The sequence below is a fragment of the Phalacrocorax carbo genome, chromosome 1 (genome assembly GCF_963921805.1).
Source record: "Phalacrocorax carbo chromosome 1, bPhaCar2.1, whole genome shotgun sequence".
NCBI lineage: Eukaryota > Metazoa > Chordata > Aves > Suliformes > Phalacrocoracidae > Phalacrocorax > Phalacrocorax carbo.
This window is the reverse complement of record NC_087513.1, coordinates 25,743,805-25,767,117: the sequence shown is the minus strand read 5'-3', so window position 1 is coordinate 25,767,117 and position 23,313 is coordinate 25,743,805. Positions and strand designations below refer to the sequence as shown.

The following is a 23,313-nucleotide window of genomic DNA, read 5'->3' as shown; positions in this document are numbered from 1 at the left end:
AAGGATTTCCACCTGGGCTGCAGGAGATTCATTTCTTGATCCTGCTTCAACTGTTACTTATCTTTGAAAAGTGGGGAGGCCTCAAAAGCCTTTAGAGTAGTTCTTTGCAGAGCACGCAGTACCTGTTTATTAGGGACTTTTTGTGGGACGTGGTACAACCAGGTTCATGTCCTTTCATTGAATCAAGTGGAGTGGGAGTTTGAGAAAGGCCTTAAGCACTGGACTCTAGGAAGCGGGGGTTTCTTCGGTCTGCCCTGACAGAGGCAGGCAGCGTACTGCATGCTGAATATGATGGCATGGCTGTTGCACTAGTACCTGACTCTAAGCCTGGGTGCACAAATGAGGAATCTGCTGGATGAAAATTACAGAACAGGTCATTTTACAAGAATATCTTCAGAGCTTTCAGATTAAATATAGAGGAATAGTTGATTGCCAGACTTACCTTTTTTTTTTCTCTTCTGTATTTCTGCATTAAACTGTACTTTCTCTTTGAAAATGTTCTCATAAACTTGGTTGTCCCTGGCCAGGATGTGGTTCCTCAGTGCAGATCCAACACATGCTGCAGTATCAAATTCGAGCCAGGCAAAATTGTTGTGTCCTGCCTAGATGAGCGTTGCTACCGTTAGAGCTAATCCTCAACCCAGGAGGTTGGCTGCTTCTCCAGACACAATCCTATAAAACATCTTAGACTGGATCTCAATAAATGTAATAACTAATCAGTCGAGTCCTTGCAGAATTAATAATTCTGTGAATTTAAAATGTTGGATGATATGGTGTGTATTTTTGTTTTATAGAGGCTGACCTCATTCCTGAACTGAATGAAACTGAAGAATATGAGGTATAGCATTCATTTATTTTAAAAGAGTATTTCAAATACATACATTTCAACTAAATTGAATTGATATTCTGTGAAAATTTTAAAAACTATGTCACCAACTGAACGTATTATCTGCATTTATATATACATACATATATATACATATACAGCCTTCCCTTTCAGCTATATTCCTCCCTAGATAACTCCAGAGGCAGCTCACTATTTAGTTCTCTGGGGCTGAAGATACATGGAGAAGTAAGGGATATCACAGGATATGCCTAAATTTTTTGGAGAATGGGGCATCAGGTTACTGTCACCTCTGAGTGAAGTCTGACAAAATTGTTCATTTAGCAGAATCAAAGCTGTCACCCAGTGTTAGGCTTTTTAGTTTGTTTAAAGAAAAATCTGGCTTGGCTTTGCTTATGATGGTCTTAGCATGTAGGAAACTAAAGTAAGGGAGGAAAGCAGTTGTGCTGAAGAGTGAGATTCACGTGTGTCTGCTGTTAGTTGAATTTAACCATTATCCAAAATTCTCGGAGGGTCATTTACTCTTATTTCTCAAGCTCAGGTTAGACTTTACACTATAACTCTATTTTACACAATTTTGGATGTTTTTATGGTAACCTCTGCAGACTTCATATTTGGTAACTAGGTTTCTGGTGTCCCAGCAAGGAGACAGGTGAAAATATGAAAAGACTTTAACAGTCTCTAATACCGACTTTACAACACGGACAGTTCCTTCAGTAAGACCTACATTTGTATCAAGTAATCCCTCAGAATTTTTATTTTATAGTTTCAATCTATGACCACAATATTGTCACCAAGTGGCAAGTCCTTGTTATTTAGATAGACGGCTTGTGCTTAAATGTCTATCTATTTACCCTCCTTTGTATTTGTGGATGCTGCATAACTAGTAATACAGTTAGTTCTCTGTTGGTGTAACCTACACATCTAGATTATTATATTGCATCTGTCAGGACAGTAGCCGAGTGCCAGTGAACGTCAATTGATTTTTACATGAACCAAGAAATTTTAAAAGTACAAGCATTGCCCTACAGAAAGTAGATTTTCAAAAACAAGGGCCTGTCAAGTCCGGTCTGGATTTGAGGACACACAGTCTAGATGCTGCTGTCCCTACATTTTAGGTATTTAGCTCTTGGAATGAAATCCAAATCTGAGAGTCATGTCTGAGGTACTTTATATGGTGTGAGTGCATTAGAGGTTCCTGGTACAAAAATGGAACTGCAGAGTGAACCACGGCTCTAGCCTAGTGGTTAAAGCCCTCACACTGGTGAGACTGGATAAAAGTTAAGAACTCCTATTAGCTGAGTGCACCAGTTAATAGTTTATTCAGCAGTGTTTCATCTTGGGCGCTTTCTTTCAAAGGCTGTTGTTTTTACATTCTTCTCTCTGCTGCGCCCTGTTCACTTCAGTGCAGGAGTGGGAGATCTACTCAGCCTAAAATATAGTGGAAGCTGAGGATTTCTTAGACTGATAACTGTGTCCCAGTCTCCTGTCTTCTGGGTGTTTTCTCTCAACATTATGCTTTTGAATAAAAACAGGTGGGTTATTTCCACCACATCACCAAGCCAGATCTTCAAAAGAAAAAAGAGTTACAACTGTATTTTGTGAGAGGCTCTGTCCTGCTGGTGTCTCTTAGGGCTATGTGTGTCTATCAGATCAAGTCCTTTCAGAAACTGAACATGCCCCTTATTCTAGTTGGCAGAGTTGTGCTCAGACAGGTTTGGTTCTGGTGCAGTTCTAGATGGGGGCATGGCACAGATCTGCGGGCACTGCTATGTCTAGGTCAACAGAAAAATGCCTGCTGAACAAGTGAGATGCTTCTGCATTATGTTTTTTGATTTGGGGCAGGAAAAGTTGGAGAGGAGACAAAAAGATTTAAACTTCGATCCTCAAGGACTGCCTAAATCCTGATTGTATTTAGGCACGTAATTTTCTTTTTTTCTTTTTGGATCTGTCCTTAAAAAATTCAAAACTTTAACACAGATTTTTCACAAAGTATCATTATTCAAGTTCAGAAAAGAAAAGGTCATAACAGGGATTAGGTGGTACCACTCACAACACTTGTGAAACCAACCCTTACAGTCATGCTGACCATCCTAAAGTCTTCTTTTCCAAAAAACTCCGAAGAATCAGCAAATTTAAGGACAGGTCATAAATATATTTTACAAATTCTGTTACTGTGACAATTTAGTCAACAGCTGGGTATTAGTGCAAATCTCTAAGACATTCTGATAGCAAAACCATATTTTCACTATTTGTACTGCATATACAATTGCATTTTATTAGGAAAGAGGTAGAGCTTTTTTAATAAAGCAGTTAAATATTGTGAGTGGTTTGTCTCTTAAACAGAGTAAAAGTAACACAATGTTTAAGAAGCTGTTGTGACACAGGATTTTTTTGTTTGTATTGCAAATAAGTGATATTTTCAAGAGAGAAGAGGATACCTGTTCTTGCAGCTAAATACTTTGCTGTGACCAATAGTCTTCTCAAGTGCTGTCTTGTTTTGCCTCCCTTATTTTTATGGAGCCAGGAAAATGTATTATTGCAGTTTTGGTTTTCGTTTGGGTACAGTGTCTATAAACATTTTTAATTGTCTTCGGCTATGATATTTTTTCAAAGGATGAAGTTGATGAAAAGGAAACAGAGGTGGATGAAGAAACTGCTGTGATTCCTAGCACTGACAGTACATTAAACCAAATGAGGAAAGATTTCCAGGTGACTACATCCAGCTACAGTCAAGAAAAAATGGGGACAAAACCCAATGAAGCTAAAACAAACAGATACTTAACAAGAGAAGAAGAATTGCATGGTAAAGATGATGTTTTCAAAGCAGTTTATTACACTACTTCTCCACCTGTTAGTGCAATTTCTGAAGAAGAAGAAGATCCTTTTTTGGAATCCCGAACAGTTACTGGAATTCCTCCTCAACTCACTGACTCCACCAAAGGTGTAGAAGAAGAATATATATACCTTTCTTCAGGCACTGAACCAACAAGAATAACCACTACTGGCCATAGTGATGAAGATTTCTTATTGTCTCCTTTTAAACCTCATGGGGAATCTGATGACTTTTGGAGTTCAGTTCTTACCACTTCTTCAGCACAGCTGGGTACAGAGGAGACCTCCCAAGAAGACACCCTTCCTTCAGGAAGCCCAGATATAAGCATGCATGTTGTTCTTTCCCAAGGGTCCATTAAGTATGTTTCAGAAGGTGTAGCACCCTCAAGCTCTGATGAGCCTCCAAAGCATACTTCTTCCACTGATGGAAGCTTATGGTTCCATAATGCTACAGATCCAACAACTCAATCTGTTGATACACCGGATAGCGTGCAGTTGCCTCAGACCAGTTACACAGATGCTTATATAGAGGGATTAAAGCCAGCTACAGTGTCCTATTCCAGCAGCCCAGTGGTTTCACAAGACACTTCAGATGCGGATTTAGAGTTGCCACATTATTCTACCTTTGCTTTCTCCTCTGCTGAATTATCACCTCACTCTATCTCTTCAAGCTCTGGAGAACATGGTTCTGCTTCTGCTGCCAGTGAGGTACTCTCTCAGACAACTCAACCAGTCTATAATGGTGAGATACCTCTTCAACCTTCCTACAGTAGTGAAGTGTTTACTCTAGTCACCCCTTTATTGTTTGACTCTCAGACGCTCGACACTACCCCTGCTACATCAGATAGTGATGTGACCTTGCATGCTACACCTGTATTTCCCAGTGTTGATGTGTCATTTGAACCCACCCTGTCTTCCTATGATGATGTACCTTTGCTTACATTTTCCTCTGCTTCCTCCAGTAGTAAAATGTTTCACCGTTTGTATACAGTTTCTCAAATGTTTCCACAAAGTGCTACTCCAGCTGTTGCAAGTGATAAGGTGTCCCTGCATGCTTCTTTGACATTGGCAGAGGGTGATACATTAATACAGCCAAGCCTTGCTCAATATGCTGATGTGGTGTCACATCAGACTACTCATGCTGCTTCAGAGACACCGATATTTGGTCATAATAGAACTCACATATTTTCTCAAGTTGAACCATCCAGCAGTGATTTAAATATGCATGTACTATCTACAGTGTCTGAACTTTCTTATGCTTTGTCTAGTAATGTGGGCTCCCTCCAAAGCTTTACTGTTTCCTATGACTCTGCAGAATTTGTGCATGATTCTGTTGACGTATTTCGTCAAGGTCCTTTATTTAGCAGCTATAACAATGTACTGGTGCATAAACCTTCTTCTGTAATATCACAAGCTGATACTTTGCTGCAGCCTACGCGCTCTCTATCTAGTGATACAGATTGGTCTGAAGCATACTCTGGTAGTGAGTCCCTTTTGCCTGATACAGATACTTTGACGGTACTTAACGTTTCTTCCTCTGATTCTGTAGATGAAATTACGTATGAATCATCTGGGTTTAGTGATGTTAATAAGATGCTTCAAAAAGGTGATGTTATATATGGAAATGAGAAAGAACTGCAAATTTCCTCTTCTTTAAGTGAAATGGCTTCCAGTGCTGAAAGTAAAGTGATACCTGAACTTTCTACATCTGTTTCTGATAATGATGTAATTAAGCAGAATACGTCTCTGCAAGAAAGCCCACTTCCTGTTTCTAGCACAAAGGGAATCCTTCCAGTCTCTCTTGCTTTTCCCACTACTAAGATATTTGATCATGATATTAGTAAACTTACAGAAAATCACCTTTCTGTTCAGCCTTTGCATGTTACAACTCCAGCCTTTGATGACACTTTGCTTAAACCTATGCTTAGTGCAAGCTCAGATCAAGCTCTCTCTGCCCCTGCTTATAGCAAAATGTTATCCTCGACTCAGCCGTACTTTTATGAGACCTCAGCTACATTAAATAATGAAGCATTACTACAGTCCTCCTTCCAGTCTTCTGGCGATGGCGCTCTGCTTAACACGGCTGCAGTTGGGCGTAGTGATCCAATATTGGCTGAAAGCTCCAGGGTTCATAAAGATAGTTCTACATTTGACCAAATATTGCATCAAATGACACCAGGTTCTGCTACAACTGAAACCGTGCTGCATTCTACATCTGCACCTTCCGTTGCTGATATGTTGTCAAACACTTTTAGTAAGCCCACAGCGTCACTTCAAGGTTTATCTGTTTCTTATGCAAGTGAGGAATACGTTTCATCCACTTTGTTTAATGGTGAAGATGTTCAGCAGGTTATGCCTTCATTGTACAGTAGCGATGTGTCATTCCAGCTGACCAGTTTAGAAAATACCAATGCATTCCCCCCCCAAGCAGCGAATGCCGTAACAACTCCCTTCCTAACAGGTGATACATTACCACATGTAGCTACTCCTGCAGACAGCCATATCTCTTCAAGTGTTTTTGAAAGAAGTGAGGCAGCCAGTGTCTCTTCAAGTTCTACACTTGGTTTTGATCCTCTTCATATGCCTGCAGTTGTTTCTGATTCTGACGTGTCCGTTCATCACACTGTTCCATTACCAAATGTACGTATTTCTGTTACGGCTGTTCCTCCCAAAAGTGAGATCCCTGTAACTTTGAGTAGGTTGCTGGTTCCTTCTAGAGAATCCTCTGGGTTGTCTCCCAGTATCATGTCCAATACAGATTTGTGGCCTTCCGTAGTTGAGGATGACTACGATGAATATGACGATGGCTTCCCTGTAAGTAACTGTATCTCATGCACTTCCCATAGAGAAGCTCAGGATATGGTAGTAGAGGAACAAAATACAAAGGTAAACAATAACAAGGATCAGAATAATCTAATTATAAGCTCACATTCTGAGAAACCTGAAGAAGAAGAGAAGATTTCGACTGCTGCATCAGACAGTCAGACAAACCATGCCACGGACAGACGTAACTATACAGCCGTACCAACTCTGACAGCGAGCGTGATACCTAAGAAGCCCAACGACCTGACAGTTTTGGAGAACCACATTCAGACTGCTAGTGTCCCATTGCAAAACACATCAGAGTCTAAGTCTTGGGCTGTTCTTACAAGTGATGAAGAAAGTGGTTCTGGCCAAGGTACCTCAGATAGCCTTAATGATAATGAAACTTCAACAGATTTCAGTTTTCCTGACCTTAATGAGAGAGACACTGAAGGGGCAGTTGAAGCAGGTAACTCAGAATTAACTCCTGGATCATCACAGTCATCAGCCTCATCTGTTACTAGCGATCACTCATCAGTATTCAACATCTCTGAGTCAGGTTAGTTATGGATAAGTCTAATGAATACCGTCGAAAGCTGTGAGGGGATACTTTTGTGCCGTAGAGAATGAGAAGGTTTACCTACATATAATGAAAGGAGAACATAACAGTACCAGTAGGTGTGATGAAGGAGGCATTGGGGAACAGGGGGTGCATGCTGAGCTGGCTATCCTGTGAATGCTTCTTCTGGCTACTTAAAACTGCACCTGATTTATTCTCTGCTTTTGGATAGATGCGTACTGTCAGCAGAAGTTGGGTGGTGCGTAATCCAAAACCAGAATTTGTTTCAGTGTTAATTGTTTAATTTTAGTCTTAAAGATTTAAAAGGGACGTAAATTCGCTGTGCAAAGACAAGTGCTGCCCTTATGGAAATACACCAGAGGAAACTGTGCTTCTGCCAGAGGAAACATACCTCTGAGATTCTCGTTTTAAACTTACAACAGCACATTTCCTCCTTGTGTTTTGGTTTGTATTTTCTGAGATGTATTGAGCAAGGAAGAAGATGCTTCAGTTTGATTCTGATTCATCTTCACTCATAAAATCATTCATTTTCATTCTTACTCTGTATGCCAGCTTCAGGTTTCAGTGAGATGCAGTCCTTTCGTGCCAGATTTGTGTATTTCCAAAATGCTTAGAGCCGTACCCTCCTGCACCGCTTTCTATTTAGTGCTATTTTTCTGTGTAGTCCTCTTAAAGTCAGCAAGAATATTCGTGGTCTGTGATTCCAAGGATAAGGTCAGAAGGCAAAACTGAACCTCACATAGATAAAAACCTGATAAATAGAAAGCATTTCCTTTATATTTAAAAAATGCATTGTGGAAAACCTGAAATATTCAGGTACCTAATCTGCATTGCCTCTTGTTAGAGTATTGAAAATCCAAGAATAAAGTCAGAAAGAATCTATGATGTTTGAAAAAAAAAACAACCCCAGAACCAACAAACAAGGTTTAATTGGTATTTCAGAAATTTAACTGCCATTAAGTACTCACAGCACCTGTAGAGGGCAGTATTGTTCAACTAAACCCACTAAGGAATGGACTCCACAAAGCATGGGAAGTTTTCGGACCAGTCCTACAAATAACACAGTTAAATCACATGAGGTCATATTACTCATGAGCAACAGAATACTAGAACGAAAAGGTGGTAAATTGACTCTCTGTGTAGCTGGGGCTAGTGGAATGTGAAAAATAGAAAATAAAAATGAAAAGAAAATAGAAAACATACTGAAATTAGGAGGAGTCCTAACAAGGTAGGCATTATAAAACTGAATCAATAAGTGAGTTAGTTCAGTAGGTAAGTACTTACCACATTGTATAAAATGCATAGCATTTCCTTAAAAAATCAGCAAAAATAACATCAGCATTTCCAAACTTATGTTACTAATGTGAATGAGTGTTACCAGAAGAGATTTATAGTTTTCATAATGGGTGTCATTTGAATTCTTGCTTATAGTAACTCAAAAAGCATTATAAGTTCTGGAGCAGTAGTACTACAACAGACTTATTTGTCTTCTAGATATTATTGAAAGACACTATACAGTATCATTTCCTGTATGCTATTTTTTCCAATAAATGATGCCAAATATTGTCTTTTAATAAACTGAAAATTCAATGTGAGCATGTCTAACATGGTCTCCTGTAAATCAAATACATCTTTGCTTAATTCAATTACAAAGAAATGAAACAAAAGAAATCAAAACAAAACAAAACCCTCTCAGTGGAGAACTTATTTATACATTACAGTGAATTAATCAGAAATTGATGAAATGTCTTCTAGATGTGACCATTACAGAAAAAAAAATGTCATTTAAACTTTTCCCGGTCTTTGCAGTTGTTGATGCATATTTATGTTTGTTCTGAACTAGGGCTTTCTCCGTAAGACCTCTATGGCTACCTAAACCTTTCAACTTCCGTTGAAAAACTGTAAGAGAAATTAATATAAAGAAGTATGCAAAGGATCCAGACACATCAATTATTAGGGAGCAAAGAAATCTACTATAGATGAGACTGCCTTTTCAGCCACTGTCACTGGAGTGATGGCCAAGTAGGCAAGAAACCCTCCATTACAGGAGAAGCCTGCTCTTCATTCCCTGTAGAAGGAATCCTAATAGGATTTGGTCATGGAGTTGGAAGGAACCCTGCCATCACACAGATAAGACTGGGTTTTACACTATGAATTAGTGCAGAGTTGGATAATCAACCATGAATGCTTCGAAGGGATCGTATTCTGATCTCTCATGCATGCACATAGTTTCTTCTGAAATCAACAGGAAATACTGATTTTACCGTACTCACCCGAAACTCGGGGACAGATTTTTCAGAAGCAGCTTGTGCCTGCATTCACTCTGCCCACTGAGCTACAGGATTTGAAGAGTGAGACTTGGGTGTTAGAGTACTTTGAACTAAAACCAAGAAAATGTCTACAAGATTAGAGCCTAGACCTTTTTGCGTATAAAGCTGTGAAAGCCCCTAAACCTAAGAAAATGGAAGCAAGCAGAGAGCTGCCTGGAAATCTGTACTGTGTGAAGCTGTTTGTTTCTTGACATCCTATTTAGAACATGTGATTTGTTGACGGGTGTTTTTTTTTCAGACCCAGCCCCATTCCATCCTCCCTTTTGTCTGAAAGCTTTTTATTCATGTAGAATTGGTGCCTTGAAATCCCAATTAAGTGCAGCTGATTTCTAGACAGCAAAATTTTGCGCCCATACAGAACATTCATTGAATTAGGGCTGTTCACAAAAGCAGAAAACATTCTTAGAAAATCTAAGGGTTTAATTCTAACAAGTGCAAAAGTGCTTATTTCTGTATTTTAACTCATATAATGGTCACAGATCACAATAAACTGCACGGATTGAAAAAAAGTCAGTCATTTTGTGTCAAAGTCACAGTTTTAAAGTGTTTACTTCTTGAGGTATGACCAAACTTAAAAATGCAGAATTGGTCTCATCCAGCATTGTGCTCCCTTATTTAATGAGATTATAAAATATATTGCTTTCATCTTCATACAGATTCCTATGCCCAAATACTTCTGTCACCCAGCATTACAAGGCTGACAGAAATGTGAAATCTAGACAATATCTAAATAATCATTTGATCACCTGTACAGATGGAGGTAGGAAATTTAATTCTGGCTCCAGTGTAGCTGGGGGAGGAAGTACTGCGTTTGGATTCAAAGAAAGCAGGATGTATCCATAAGGCGAGTTACAGAATGGACAATGTATTAAAATACAGAAGGCTTAACTACAATACAGCAAGCACATAGGGACTGCTGTAAGAAAATTTCCCTATTAAACTATTAGCCAGAGAGTGATTTGTATTATATGAGTGACAGTTTAATATCAAAATGTTCTTTACACATTGCAATACTATATATTCAGATTCCTTAATTCAGTTGGCTTTCAGCTAATAAACAGATGAAAATAAAAACTTTCTTCTCCTATATTTTAACAACAATCTGCTATTCTTACAAAGAGAAGGCTCCACTGCTGGAAGGCTGAATCACATAAGCTTGAACACTTTGCTTTACCCTCTATCTGCTTATTTTCTGTAAGCTGGTTTGCAAATGTATATACTTTCTGCAGTGCATAGTAAAAAATAGAGGTAAGTGGTATTAAGTAGGCTCATTATAAGACACATTCACTCATGCTGTGCATTTGTCAGAATTTAAACATGGACTGTTTCAATTTTCTCTGACTGCAGAGGCAAGTAATAGTAGCCATGAGTCTCGTATCGGTCTAGCTGAGAGTCTGGAATCAGAGAAGAAGACAGTTATACCACTTGTGGTCGTATCAGCCCTGACTTTTATCTGTCTAGTGATTCTTGTGGGTATTCTCATATACTGGAGGTAAGTTGTTTTTTGGTTGTTTTGGGTTTTTTTTCAGTTCTAAAGAACTGTGATTTGAAAAATGTGATTGACATTATTGAGCTGGTTTTCAGGAGGGAGAGTGGATCTTGTCTCTCACTGTGTCTTTATATTGCTCCCAGCACTGCAGTGACATAAAGCTGACAAAATAAGGTGGTTTCTGTCCGAAATACTCAACTACAACTCTTTTTGGTTGCAGAGGGTTGAACGATTGCAAGTAATTTATTTCTGTTTTGAGAGATTTTAGTAAACTTACTTGTGATTATGAACACCTAGAAGCCAAGTAGCTTAGAGCACTGGGAAGAACAGGAGGGAAAAAGAAAAATAAATAACATGGTGTGGTTTGTTTCCTATCTTTCCAATCCTTTAACAGTTAAAAAAGGTAGTTGTGAATTAAGGATGAGAAGCTGTGGTCCTCAACAGGACTATGTGAATAAAGCAATTCATATAGGACTGTAGGAGTGTGCTGTAGCTGACATTGTATGTAAGACAGAAATGGGATAGTATCATAGTATAAATATTTTACAATCATTTACTGAGTAGCTCTTATGACGTTCCGTGATTAAGAACTTGTTCTGCTTCGTGATTCTGCCTATCTCTGAAGCAAAATTTGTTCCCCCAGCCTTTCAAACCATTCAGCTAGTAACTAAGGATGCATGTCATGTGCACACACATACTCAGGCTCCCTCATGGGCCTGTTTCTCTGTGTCTTGATAAGTTGATAAGACATTGAGAAAAAAAATTAGGCTAAAGAGCAGTGATAGCTACAAAGAGTCCTGATAACATAATCAGTGAGGACAAAACGATTATAACTATCCCGTGAAATAAAACAGACCAGCTGGCATGGCACAGATTTCTTCCATACAGCTGAAGCCTCTTCCCTCACGGGGAAAATATAGAGTGGCTGCATTCTTATCACCTACTGGGGATGGTCTCTGCCCTGTGCTAACCCTGAACTGTGTCAAGCGTTGTATGAAATAATGCAAGTTGGCCTGAGTTAAAAGCATACCACAAATCTAGGTAGCCATGTGACAGTCTGTGGCAGCGCTCAAGCCTTTGGCTCTGTTTGTTTGATTCTAGGTAAAGCCAGAGAGTCATCCTAGGGACACGTCTGCTTAAGCTCTCATAGGGCTTTCAAAATACACGCACAACCCCAACCCTTTGTCGAGTGTGCAGGTGGCCAGGGAGGAAACGCAGTGGTCCAGAAGGGGGAAATCAGTTGCAAAAATTCCCTGCCACGGGGTCTCCTGCTGTTTGGTGATTGCCAGGAACCTGATCCTGTTACTGCTTCTGCAGTGCTACCACATAAACTAGCAGCAAGAAACAGGACCTGGCTTTTCCAGGACCTGTACGAACAAGGGAGAAGGCAGACCCAAACATCGCATAGATGATTCTAGAGCCTGTTTCTTTTTCTTTTCCCCTGCTCAATCCTGTTTAACTTAAAATGTATAGAAGTAGTGAAGAACCAGGAACTAAACCCCATACTGCCCTTTCCAAGTTACTGACTACGGTAATCTCTAGGCTATGATGTCAGGGTTGTGCTTACTGACTTTTCTTCTCGTCTCCTGACACTGGTTTTCTATCAGCCTAGCAGGGTATGTCCCACCTGGGGACAGAATACCTCCCATCCCTGAACACACTAGGTATCAAGAAACTGAGTTTTTGCTTCCTTTATTCCAGGCAAGCAAGCGTGCTAGTGAGCCAGACAGCCTTCAGCATGATTAAACATGCTTTTAAGCAATTAGTTTTCTTAAAGATTTCTTCTTCCTTCCAAAGAAGTAGTTAATTGCTGTAAGAATTGCACGACTCAATTCTTAGTTTGTATCTATTTGGATAAATATACTCTCCATCACAGGATTTCCAGCTAACCACTTTCATACTGAGGACCTTTTCCTGTCTTTCATGTTACGCAACACAAACGTTCATATTCATCTTCCAAAGGGTTTCATCCCTGGAGCTACACAGTATTTAAAATCTCTTCAATTTGCCAAGGAACACCATCCATTTTAAGATCCAGACTGTACAGTGCAGTTCTAGTAATCTTACACGTTACAAGCTTGTTTTTGTCGAATAACATTGTGTTCATTTCGTATTTTTTCTCTGGGAATGAACAATTCTGTAACAGAGGTCTTTCGAAATAAAACAAAAATCCCGTTAGCAGTAATATCTTCCTGAACTTGGGTTTAATCTTTTCTGTATTTCTTGTGTACTACAAAATAAAATATGGAGCTCTTTTTTTATTAATCCTCAAGAAAATTTTCTTGGTGTTATGATAACATCAGTAACATGCTTCTTATTTCAGAGGAATGAAACATAAACAGTATGTATTGTAGGTAGGACTTTGTGGCCCTCTTTCAAAGGTGCCAAGACCCTCACCTCTTTTTAAAGCCTGGGAAAAATCAGAACATTGACTTTATTGCTACACTGTTTTCTTTATGCCTGGAAATATTAGTATAAAGTCTATAAGCATTTTTGTTGTTAGATTTAGTTCATTTTGAAATAATTGATGTAACCTGTCAATGTTTATTTTTATAACAGTTTTTTTTAATGTGGGCCAATTATTTTCAGTTATTAAAGGTCATAAAAAGTTTAGGTTTCCAATAAGTTATTCTATATTCCTTCGGCAACAATCATAAAAAAATTTTATGGGTCTTTCCTAGCTGGATATTTGAGTGAATAATGCTTTAAGTTGTTTCCACTACTAGCTCCTAATTTGAATATACAAAAGGTGTGTCATTTGTTTAAAAAACAAATAACTACCAAGAGTGACAAGTTCCAGTTTCTCAAGATTAAAAAAAGGCAAAATTATTTTGTTCTTCACTTGAATGACTTGTATCAGAAAAATAATTCTGTACCATCTGTTGTTTGGGTTTGGGGTTTGGGGCTTTTTTACATGAAATTGTTAATCAGCACTTGAGGAAATTCCCCAATCTCTTCACTGTCTCATTAGGCACAATTTCAATCTTCCTGTGATGAAATACTTATTTCTCTGACAAGGGTGAAAACTTTTAATGGCAATATTATCTAAAGATTGTCTAATTGCCAGCAGGAAAATACAGTTTTGAACTACTCTAGTTCTGTGCATCAGATCTTTTGTAATTCAAGCAATTTTCAAGCAATGTAATTTTCCTTCTATTTCTTCGGCATGATTAAGATTACAGTGGAATAATCAAGGAGCTTCTTGTGCCTGTTTAATGGCCTTATCATCCAGAGATCTTTTTTTTATATAGCTTTAGAGAGAATTTTCTATCCATATCTAGAGCCCGTCCATCTCTTAGTATCTACTTGACTGAGTCCATGCAGCAGAGGTGCAACAGGGATATCTGAATCTCCTTGCTCCATTCTTTTCCCAGACAGCTTCATCATTCCCATTTTGCTGAATTAACCCTATCTGTTAAGGTGACTGAAATTGAAAGTTTCTCTGTGATGACATATAATATACTGGAAATTGCGTACGCATGTGTGCACACTTTTGGAACAGTTCATAGAAGTGATCAGTGAAAATAAACCTGATGAAATGATGTCAAGGAAGAAATGTCAGCCTATTTGTGCAAATCTATTTTTGTAACGGTTGTCAGAAGAAAAGCTTGGAGAATAGTAAAATGGTAGCAGTTGCCAGTGGGCGTTGTGCCATTCAAGACTCTTTTTCAGCAAATATATGTGAATCTCAGACTAGCTCTAATAATGAGAGCAGCAAACTGCTAATGCAGCTCCAGCTACATTTCTATCTACAGACACACTGAATATCAGCTGGCTGTCATGAAGCCTCCTAGAAGTTACATGGCAGCAATACTTCAGAAATGACCAAACCAATGACAGACAATGCTCTTGAGTAGTCATTTAAATTTTAACTTTCCTCTGCCACCCTGTATCTTTGAAACACAGCTGTCAGAGCTGTCAGAGAATGTTCATTTTCTTATTACCCTTTCCGAGGATAGTTAAACTCACACATACAGAGACACACTAAAAACAGATTTAAACTTACAAAGGCCACATGGCCATCCGGCCATGAGGGAAAAACTTTTCAACTATGTGACATCAAATTATAAATAAAAGAGTTGATAAAATTCTAAAATGAAAATTTCAGCTCACAAACACTTAAAAATTAAATGGAACCGTTTAAAAATTGAATAGTTGGAATTACTGGATCCATTAAGGATCCACTGAAAGATCCTTTGGAACCACTGGAGCTGTAGATGATTGGAACCATTTAAAAATAAATTCTAGTAAGTGTTTGAGAATACCTATTGGCAGATATCCTGTGAGCACAAAAGACTGAAATTCTCAAAGAAGTGATCGTGCCTCTGAGACCATTCTGGGCAAGCACGGGATGTGCAAACCCATCCTGTCACAGATGCCTCTGACTTCCGAGGTTCAGCTCCCTTCCTCAGCCGACCCGAGTGGTGAACACCCTGCCCACGCGCACACTCACTCGCACACGCAGTGCCACGCTGTGTTGCCTGCCTCGGTGACAATCCCAGTCAAGCTATGAGCAGTCCCTGCCCCAGGGGAGAAATAGGCAGCACATATCATCAGCCAAGGTCCAGGGGCCCGCCTGCCAGAAAAATTATGTCCTCTGCAGTCTGAGGCATGGTCTCACCCCAAGTAGTTCACATTTAAGTGTTCCTTCAGATCTAGTATCCCTCCTGTTAAACCAAAGAGCTGCCGCTGCATGGCTTCCTGTGCAGATACAGATACTCTAATTAATTAAATGGCTTAACACGCTCTCCATATATAAAGTGTGTGTTCAAAGAAGCGCGGTGTCTAAATTACAAATTACAGTTTTAGGTTGAAGATCTAAATGCTGTGATGAAAGGTGTAAATTAAATAATCAGGTTAACATTGAGTGATGGGACCTTTGTGTGGAAGTTTGAAATAGTCATCACTTTTTTCATTAACAACAAGTGATAATTAATGAGACATGGTTATTAACATTAGGTTTAGTCATGAAGACTTTCACTGCTGATGCAGAAGCAGATGGAGTGCCTATTTATGAGTCTTATTACAGGTTAAGTCAACTGCTATGAATTTGTCTCCCAAATGTGCTAAGGGTGTAATTTATTTTCAGCCACAATTAACTTGTTAAAGATTAAAGATACAGTGGCTCAGTGAGGGATAGTGAATATATGGCATGTTATGAGAGCATTTTAAGTACTGCTTTAGATGTGAAAGCCATTATGCTAATTAAATTCTTTTTAGCTCAATCTTTTCTCAAGCAAGGAGGTGACAAAACTCTGTAATGTTAGCCTGTAAACTTTATGTATGATCATTGTTCATAAGCAGTAGGCATTAGGGGGACGACATTTTTTGGCTTGAGACTTTTAGTGTCAGGTTGGTTGGCAAGTTCAGTTGGTTGGTGCGGTTTTTAATAAACACAGTACATCAGCATTGTCTGTACCCAGCGGGCAGGGCCGGACTCTCCAAAGGCTTTTAGTGATTTGAAGTACTTTGATCCTTGCCTACCTCTCACAGACATTTCGCACACGGTCCTGACACTAACTCTTGAGCATTACGCTAGCATTGAGACAGCCTTTCTCACCTCAGCAGCCGCTAACTCTATGGAGTGCTAACGTTAGAGACTCTTTAAAAATTAGAAAGATGTTCCCAAGCACATCCTGAATGTGTTCTTGGTCTGATCCAAAATGGCCATTTCTAAGTAAAACTAAGTACATAATGGATAGTCTTACTCCAAACACATTGTGCAAAGCCAAAACTCCTCTATGATCATCACAAATATGCTTTTAGAGGATTCTAGCTGGACTCCAAATTTAATTTACATGTTAATCACCAGAACTATTTTGCATGCCACAATTTTCCCTTGTCCACCTTTCCCTGTGTTTTAAGAGAATCTGCATTGTACACAGAGAATTCCCAACGCATTCTGAGAGTATGGGCATGTTTCTCAAAGGCTTAATTCAAATAAGCTTTCCAAAGTCCTTATGATCTAAATTAATGGTTCTGGAAAGAATGACAATATCTGCATATTCCTTATCTATTTCTCAAAGTAGCCTCAAAATGTCTTTTTGATTATCACAATTATACGAGGGATTTTATCCATGCAGTGATACAGGAACAGTACAGAAGAATTTAAAACACCAGTGATTACACAAAAGAGCAAAAGATTGTATAATAGCTTCAGCCAACAGCTTTGAAGAAGCAGAATCTTGTAAATATAAAATGAGATTCATATTTTCCTGATGCACATATTTCTTTTTAAATTTAATGACTAGTGAATAATATCTCAAATAGATTAAGTGACCCAGAGTAAAGATTGTTATTAGCATGTCTAATCATATGGAGATTTTTTAATTAAGGAGGCTTTGCAATGCTTACAGCAGCAGTTGGTTGTTTAGTCCCTTGAATAGCTTGGACTCTTAACAGATGCTATTCTTATTATCTTCACATCTGGATTACAGCACAGATACAAATAACATTGTGGGTCATAGTTAAGGTTGATTCCATTTGTATTCATCCTTCAATGTTTTTGCAACAAAGCTAGCATCTCCTGGAGTTATAAATTCCCCTGTATCTGTCTGTCAACTTTGGGAAGCCCGCCTTGATTAAGGTGTCCCTCAGTGTTGCAATTACATTATGAAAAAAATTGTTTAGTCCCAGTCATAGTAGTTCCAGAGCCGCTGTTTTGTCTGTTACAGGGCATGTTGCCTTTTATTGCATTTCCGTGTCTGCAGTAGGATCTAGCGATGAATTACCAGAATTGATCTCGTACACTGCTCCATCTTCTGGCTAGCATAATCACATGAAAGGGAACAGGAATTATGTGTGCGAATTTGGATAAGCGAGGAAGACAATGGCTTTTTTTTATACTTGGAGTTGTTGTGCAGCATCCTCGGTAGCTCCTGATGCAGAGTTCCTCTTTCAGCTTTCACTATGTCTGATATGTGCTCTGTCTTCTGCCTCTGGTATAGGTAAAGATGCATGGACTGTGTATTATGCTGAGTTAATGTAGGATCTTCAAGCTGTATGCATAATTTGGGGGGGTATTGGGGGAATATTTATATTTTAGTAGTAGTATTTGACATTCCATGAAAGCTGGTTTTCAAAACCGTGATTTCTTTCTTACTCAGTAACGCCAGAATTCCAAAAGGTCTCAGAAAATGTTTTAATTTTTGCAATATTTATGTATGTTTCTTCCTCTCTAGGAAATGTTTCCAGACTGCTCACTTTTATTTAGAAGATAATACATCACCTCGAGTGATTTCTGCTCCCCCAGCTCCAATCTTCCCAGTCTCAGGTATTTTTTGTCAACTGTTCTGTGGATTGGTGTTAGCTGTTGGAAAATGCTGCCTTGTACGTGTCATATGAATTCTTCACATACTGTAACATCTGTAAACCAGAAATTTGTACCCTGTTGTACTAATAAACCCAGATGCACTTGATGGAGGCAGAGACTAGTGTTACTAACATTTTCTCCTGTAGGTAACACAGAAGAGAAATATCCTCACCTTATAGAGTTGTCTCAAAGGTACGCTGTGTCTTCTAGCCATTTGAATGTAGCCTCACTAGAAATGGCTTCTAGTGTAGCCATCTGAGCTACACAAAATAGCTCTAGTTCATTGTCATAAAGCAGAGGATTGCACCAGCAACATAGTCTGCTGTATTTCTTCCTCTAATTGAATTTGTCACATTTGTATGGATCATGACCTATTCTTTTTACCAGCAGGAACAATATATGCCTCATCTATCTGCATTTTATTTGCAATTACAATGTTTTCTTTAACTGATAGATTTTACTAGTGTATTTACTACTGGTAAAGTTCTGTGTGAGCCTCTCATAAAAATGATACGCAAGTGCAGAATATTATTAGCATCTTCTGGTTCCGTATCCACCACAGTTATTTGGAGAAACTGTTTCTTTCTTTCCTTCTCAAAGAGTATCAGAAGAGCACATGCAGCCCTTCCAGCTTTTTCAGTCTGAGTAGAATGAAAAGTACCTTAAATAGATTAATTTTGCAGCAGATCCTGAGCCACATTTTCACACATGAGAAAAGGATACCTTGTTCCACAAGTAATGCCTTTGCAAACTGTGCTGTTACGCAGGGGGAGGGCTTCCCTTGGAGTGACTAAGGGAAGCAAAATCACCCCTTATGTACATAACTAGTAAACACATGTAATTAAACAAATCCCAAACATTAGACTTCTGTTGTAACTGAATTGTAGGCATCTTTAAATGCCTCTTGTATTGAATGCTATTGTTAGACGATGCATAACCTCTCTCTGTATGGTTAATAGGCAGGGGTATAGCTTGATTTCAGAAAACATGTGATTATAGATGAATGTCAAGTGCCAATCATTATAGGAAATCTCTGCTCTTACTCTCTATTATTAACTATATTACAGTACAACTGTATAATTTTCTTGCAATTTTTCCTGACCAGCTCACCTCAGGGAGACAGTGTTTTCCTTTGTCATAAGACAGAATTGCACTTAAAGTTATTCTGAGTGCTTAAAATATGTGTTTGGATGCTGGAGGTTTTCTTTCTGAAATACTGATAATATTAACTTAAAGAGAAAAGTGTTTCTAAGTGACTGAAAGATACATAAAATATTTTGTGGAAAAAGCTGCAAGCACTGAGGCAATATTTTTGGTTTATTTTGTGTGCAACAGATGTCAAGTGAGCAGTTTTTGTGTTTTCTGTTGCACAAGTGTTTCAGCAGTGTAATTTTACAGCAATTGAGACTAACCATGGTATAATACTGGCAAAGAGCACAGAGCAGGAAGAGCATTTTTAAATTAAACTGCTAAGTTTAATTTTTTATTATAACTATGACTAAAAGCACACTCCACAGATCTCATTATATATTAAATTTTTCTTTCGTGGGGCTTCATTGGCAGAGAGAGGATAACTGCAGCTTTTCACAGAAAATGCCCTGGCACTTCACAGCGTAATCCAAAGACGCGTTCAGAACAAATAATGAATTACAGGGTAATATTAGGACCCACTATCAATCTTTAAGTAGTTTCAAGTGATACCTGCCATCCAGATATGAAATATATTCCTGGAGTCAGAAGCGATTGAATTGGGAGATTAGCACTGTCGAGGAAATAAAGCAGTAATTACACCAAACCTGAGATCTCTTTCTCCCTTACTGTCCTTACCCTTAGGATCATCTACCTTCCCTTCTGTTTTTGTGTTTGCATATCATTAGAATAAATGCTTTATGCCAGGTTTCATCTCTGAAGTGTGAAGATAGTGTTACAAATTTGTTTAGCTTCTCTTAGGCTTGACTGGATAAATTCACTTTTTGTATTCAGATTCATTCATGTAAGCGGAAGACCAGATGGATCTCAATACAAATCAACAAATTCTTCATAACTGAAAGCTAAAACTATTAGGTGGCCTAAATGCTGAACATCTGTTGATGTAAATAACAGGTCCTTGTTCAACGTTTTTGATATTTCTTTCTCACATGAAACAGTGATAAAATTACAAATTGTGAAATAAACATATTTTTAATCCATGAAAGGCTTTTAAAAAAAAGTTATTATTCTTCAGAACGAAAACTAGCTGAAATAATGTCATCCTTTAACAGGTAATTAACAGAACAGATGACTTTGTTTACATAGCGTATTTGCAGGAAAGAGAAGATTAAAAGAAGCAACGGTTTTTGACATGATCTCTAATGAATGTTCTACACAAGAGTGCTTTTCTATATTTGTATAAGGTAAAAAAGAGATGTCCTGAAATATAAACATCAGATGGAAAATTCAGCCTCAGAATCACAACCCAGAAGTTGCATGAATCACATTTCTTGGTTGAGAATGCAGCTACTGTCTGTGGGTATCCAGAAAGTCTTAAACTTAAATCTTGTACTTAAAACTTGAGGTATATAGCCTGATATGAAAATTTGCAGTCAATACTCCCGGGACGACACATAAGATTATTATCAATAGGTAATCATAGAATCCTGGGGAGAACGGGGGGAAAATCCCTACTGGAAGTACTCACTCATGCAGTAAAAGATGAAAATTAGTTGTTGTTTCCTTTGGATGCCAACGCAAACATGCAACACATCAGTTAAAATTGTACTACTGGCGTAATACTGCATTAATTTAGTAGGCTTGGGACTCCGCGGCTAGTCCATGTACTGCACCAGAGCCCCGGTGCAACACTAATCAGCCTAAAGCACCCAGACTCCTCTGCCTGATCATTCTTTTTTTACCAGTTATTATTCAGAGCTCTGCTCCTACCCTCTCCCATTGAACATCTTGTAGCAAACTGCTAATCCTCACATATCACCCTGACTTCACGGTAGTTCTGAGTGCTCTTTAGTTTACAGACAAGCTCAGCATCTTGCAGAATTGTCACCTTGATTTTGGGGGCTTAAAGACAGAGCAAGGCCTAGCAAGGCATTTTCTGTATCTTCTTTCCGAATAGTCATTTAGAAATGTGTAATTGTTAGAGAATGGTTTTAGAAATGTTAATGGTGTTAAAGACTGTTCTTATTTTTGTGGGAGTTGTATTTCCAAAGTTCATGCTGAAAATTTTATTTCAGGGTGTTGTGTGGATTGCCTACATAAAAACTTCTTTATATGTCACTGGCTTTTTATTCTTCATAAATATATTTTTTGTCTTTTCCCACCCCTAAGATGATGTTGGAGCAATTCCAATAAAGCATTTTCCAAAACATGTTGCAGATTTACATGCAAGTAATGGTTTTTCTGAAGAATTTGAGGTATGGCTCTATGACGTCATCTTTCTTCTTAGCACATACAAATAATGTTAAGTTTAAATGCCTGGAAACAAAGAACTGGGCATTATGTTCTGACTTGGGGACCAGTTTCATAAGTGCATGTCAACATGAGCACTGTGAGCCCAGTAAGGATTGTATATGAAGAAAGACTAGGGAGATCTATGAAAACTAACGGGACTGGGATGCAAATGGGAATGTTTATCACTGTTATAAATACTCAATGATTGTGTGTATAAAGTATGCAAAGATAATGCAATCTGTATGGTTTAACAGATACAGTTGTAGATCTAATCCTTTTCCAACACTAATGCCAACTGAATTTTGCAGAAGCTACCCGCATTTGCTTGTTCCATTAACAGAGAAAAAAAATATGGGAGTGATTATGAGTACATGTGGCAAGACTTCTGATTAACAGGGGAGCTAATGTAGTCTTCATATGTGGTAGTGAAAGCTTTACTGTTCCTTTCCTAAAATATATGGTTCATAAGGGATATTTCAAAACTTTGAAACATATGCTCTCATCATATAACATCACTGTCACCTTATGTAGCTAATGAACTTCACTGTTTTTCACATTCGTATGTATTAGAAGCAATTTAAAGATAGATATGTTCTAACTTAAGTCACATAAAATAAACATTATAAACGCAAACTCTGTAATTCAAGCTGTGCTATTAAAATTCTTGGCAAGTGATTTTTAACAAAATCAGTCAGCTGAGATGGAAACGAGTCTTTTAATTGATCTCTATTCATTTAAAATATGGTAGTAATATTCCTGCTGCAGAAACAACAATACTGAAAGTCAAGAAATTAATAGTTTTGCATCTTTTGTTTTTGCTTTCGTTTCCATGGCCAATGTGTTGTGATCTAATGGACCAAAAATTCCATGTCATTCACCTGACCTTCTTCACCAGACTTTCTTCTCCCAATTAATTTAACATTCAGAATACCCATCTGACTGAGGGCCCAAACTTGTAAATGCTTGTGAATGTCCAGTACATGTTCATGTGTTACCCACATGCATATGCACTGACAGGACTGGGCTCCAGCTAGTCTGGCTGTTAATAAGAGCAGATGTTGAAGGACTGTGTAAATACAAAAGTAACCATTAGTGAGGACAGCAATACAGAAATCAAATTGTTCATCCTAAATTGTTCTTTTCCTAAATTACAGCAGTGATCCAGAGACCAAATACGCTGCATCTCACTGAGTCACACCTATCCCATCTGAAATATTTCATGCTTGTTTTAACTATTACAAAAAACTCAGTGTCCTTATAATTTCGTGGAGATCCTTTTTGGCTTTACAGACTACTCCAGGATTAGTTTCCAGCCTTTCTCTGCTGAAAAAAAACTTAGAATATATGGAAAAAAATTGAAATACAGTCACTGGTTTTGCAGAGTCAGCAAACATTTGGAGAGGAGAGTACAGGGCTGGTTCAGGATTTTTATTTATATTACTGTAAAACAACTTAGATTTAAAATCTAATTTCCAGGCTGGTAAACAGTTTTCATATACATACTTAAATAGCTGAGGGTAAAGGTAATTAATAGTAAAATAAATCCTAAAAAGTGTTGGGAAACATTATTATAGTACCTTTAGTCACAACAGCTTACTTCCTACTTAACAGCATGGACCTTATAAATGCTTGAGTTTCCTGTCAGTTGAAGTAATCAATAAAATAAAAGAAATTAATTTT

The 23,313-nt window shown here is 38.2% G+C and overlaps 1 protein-coding gene across 4 annotated transcripts in view; it reads left to right on the top strand.

The window, feature by feature from the left end:
• PTPRZ1 (protein tyrosine phosphatase receptor type Z1) overlaps positions 1-23,313 on the top strand; it is a 146,032-nt gene that overhangs the window by 103,320 nt on the left and 19,399 nt on the right. For 3 of the 4 annotated variants that reach the window (XM_064446512.1, XM_064446531.1, XM_064446522.1), the window contains exons 11-15: positions 795-838; positions 3,461-7,040; positions 10,739-10,883; positions 18,062-18,153; positions 21,511-21,596. In XM_064446512.1, the coding sequence (XP_064302582.1) occupies positions 795-838; positions 3,461-7,040; positions 10,739-10,883; positions 18,062-18,153; positions 21,511-21,596 (3,947 nt within the window). The remainder of the gene's footprint in view (positions 1-794; positions 839-3,460; positions 7,041-10,738; positions 10,884-18,061; positions 18,154-21,510; positions 21,597-23,313) is intronic. The other variant, XM_064446539.1, reaches the window with a different exon arrangement.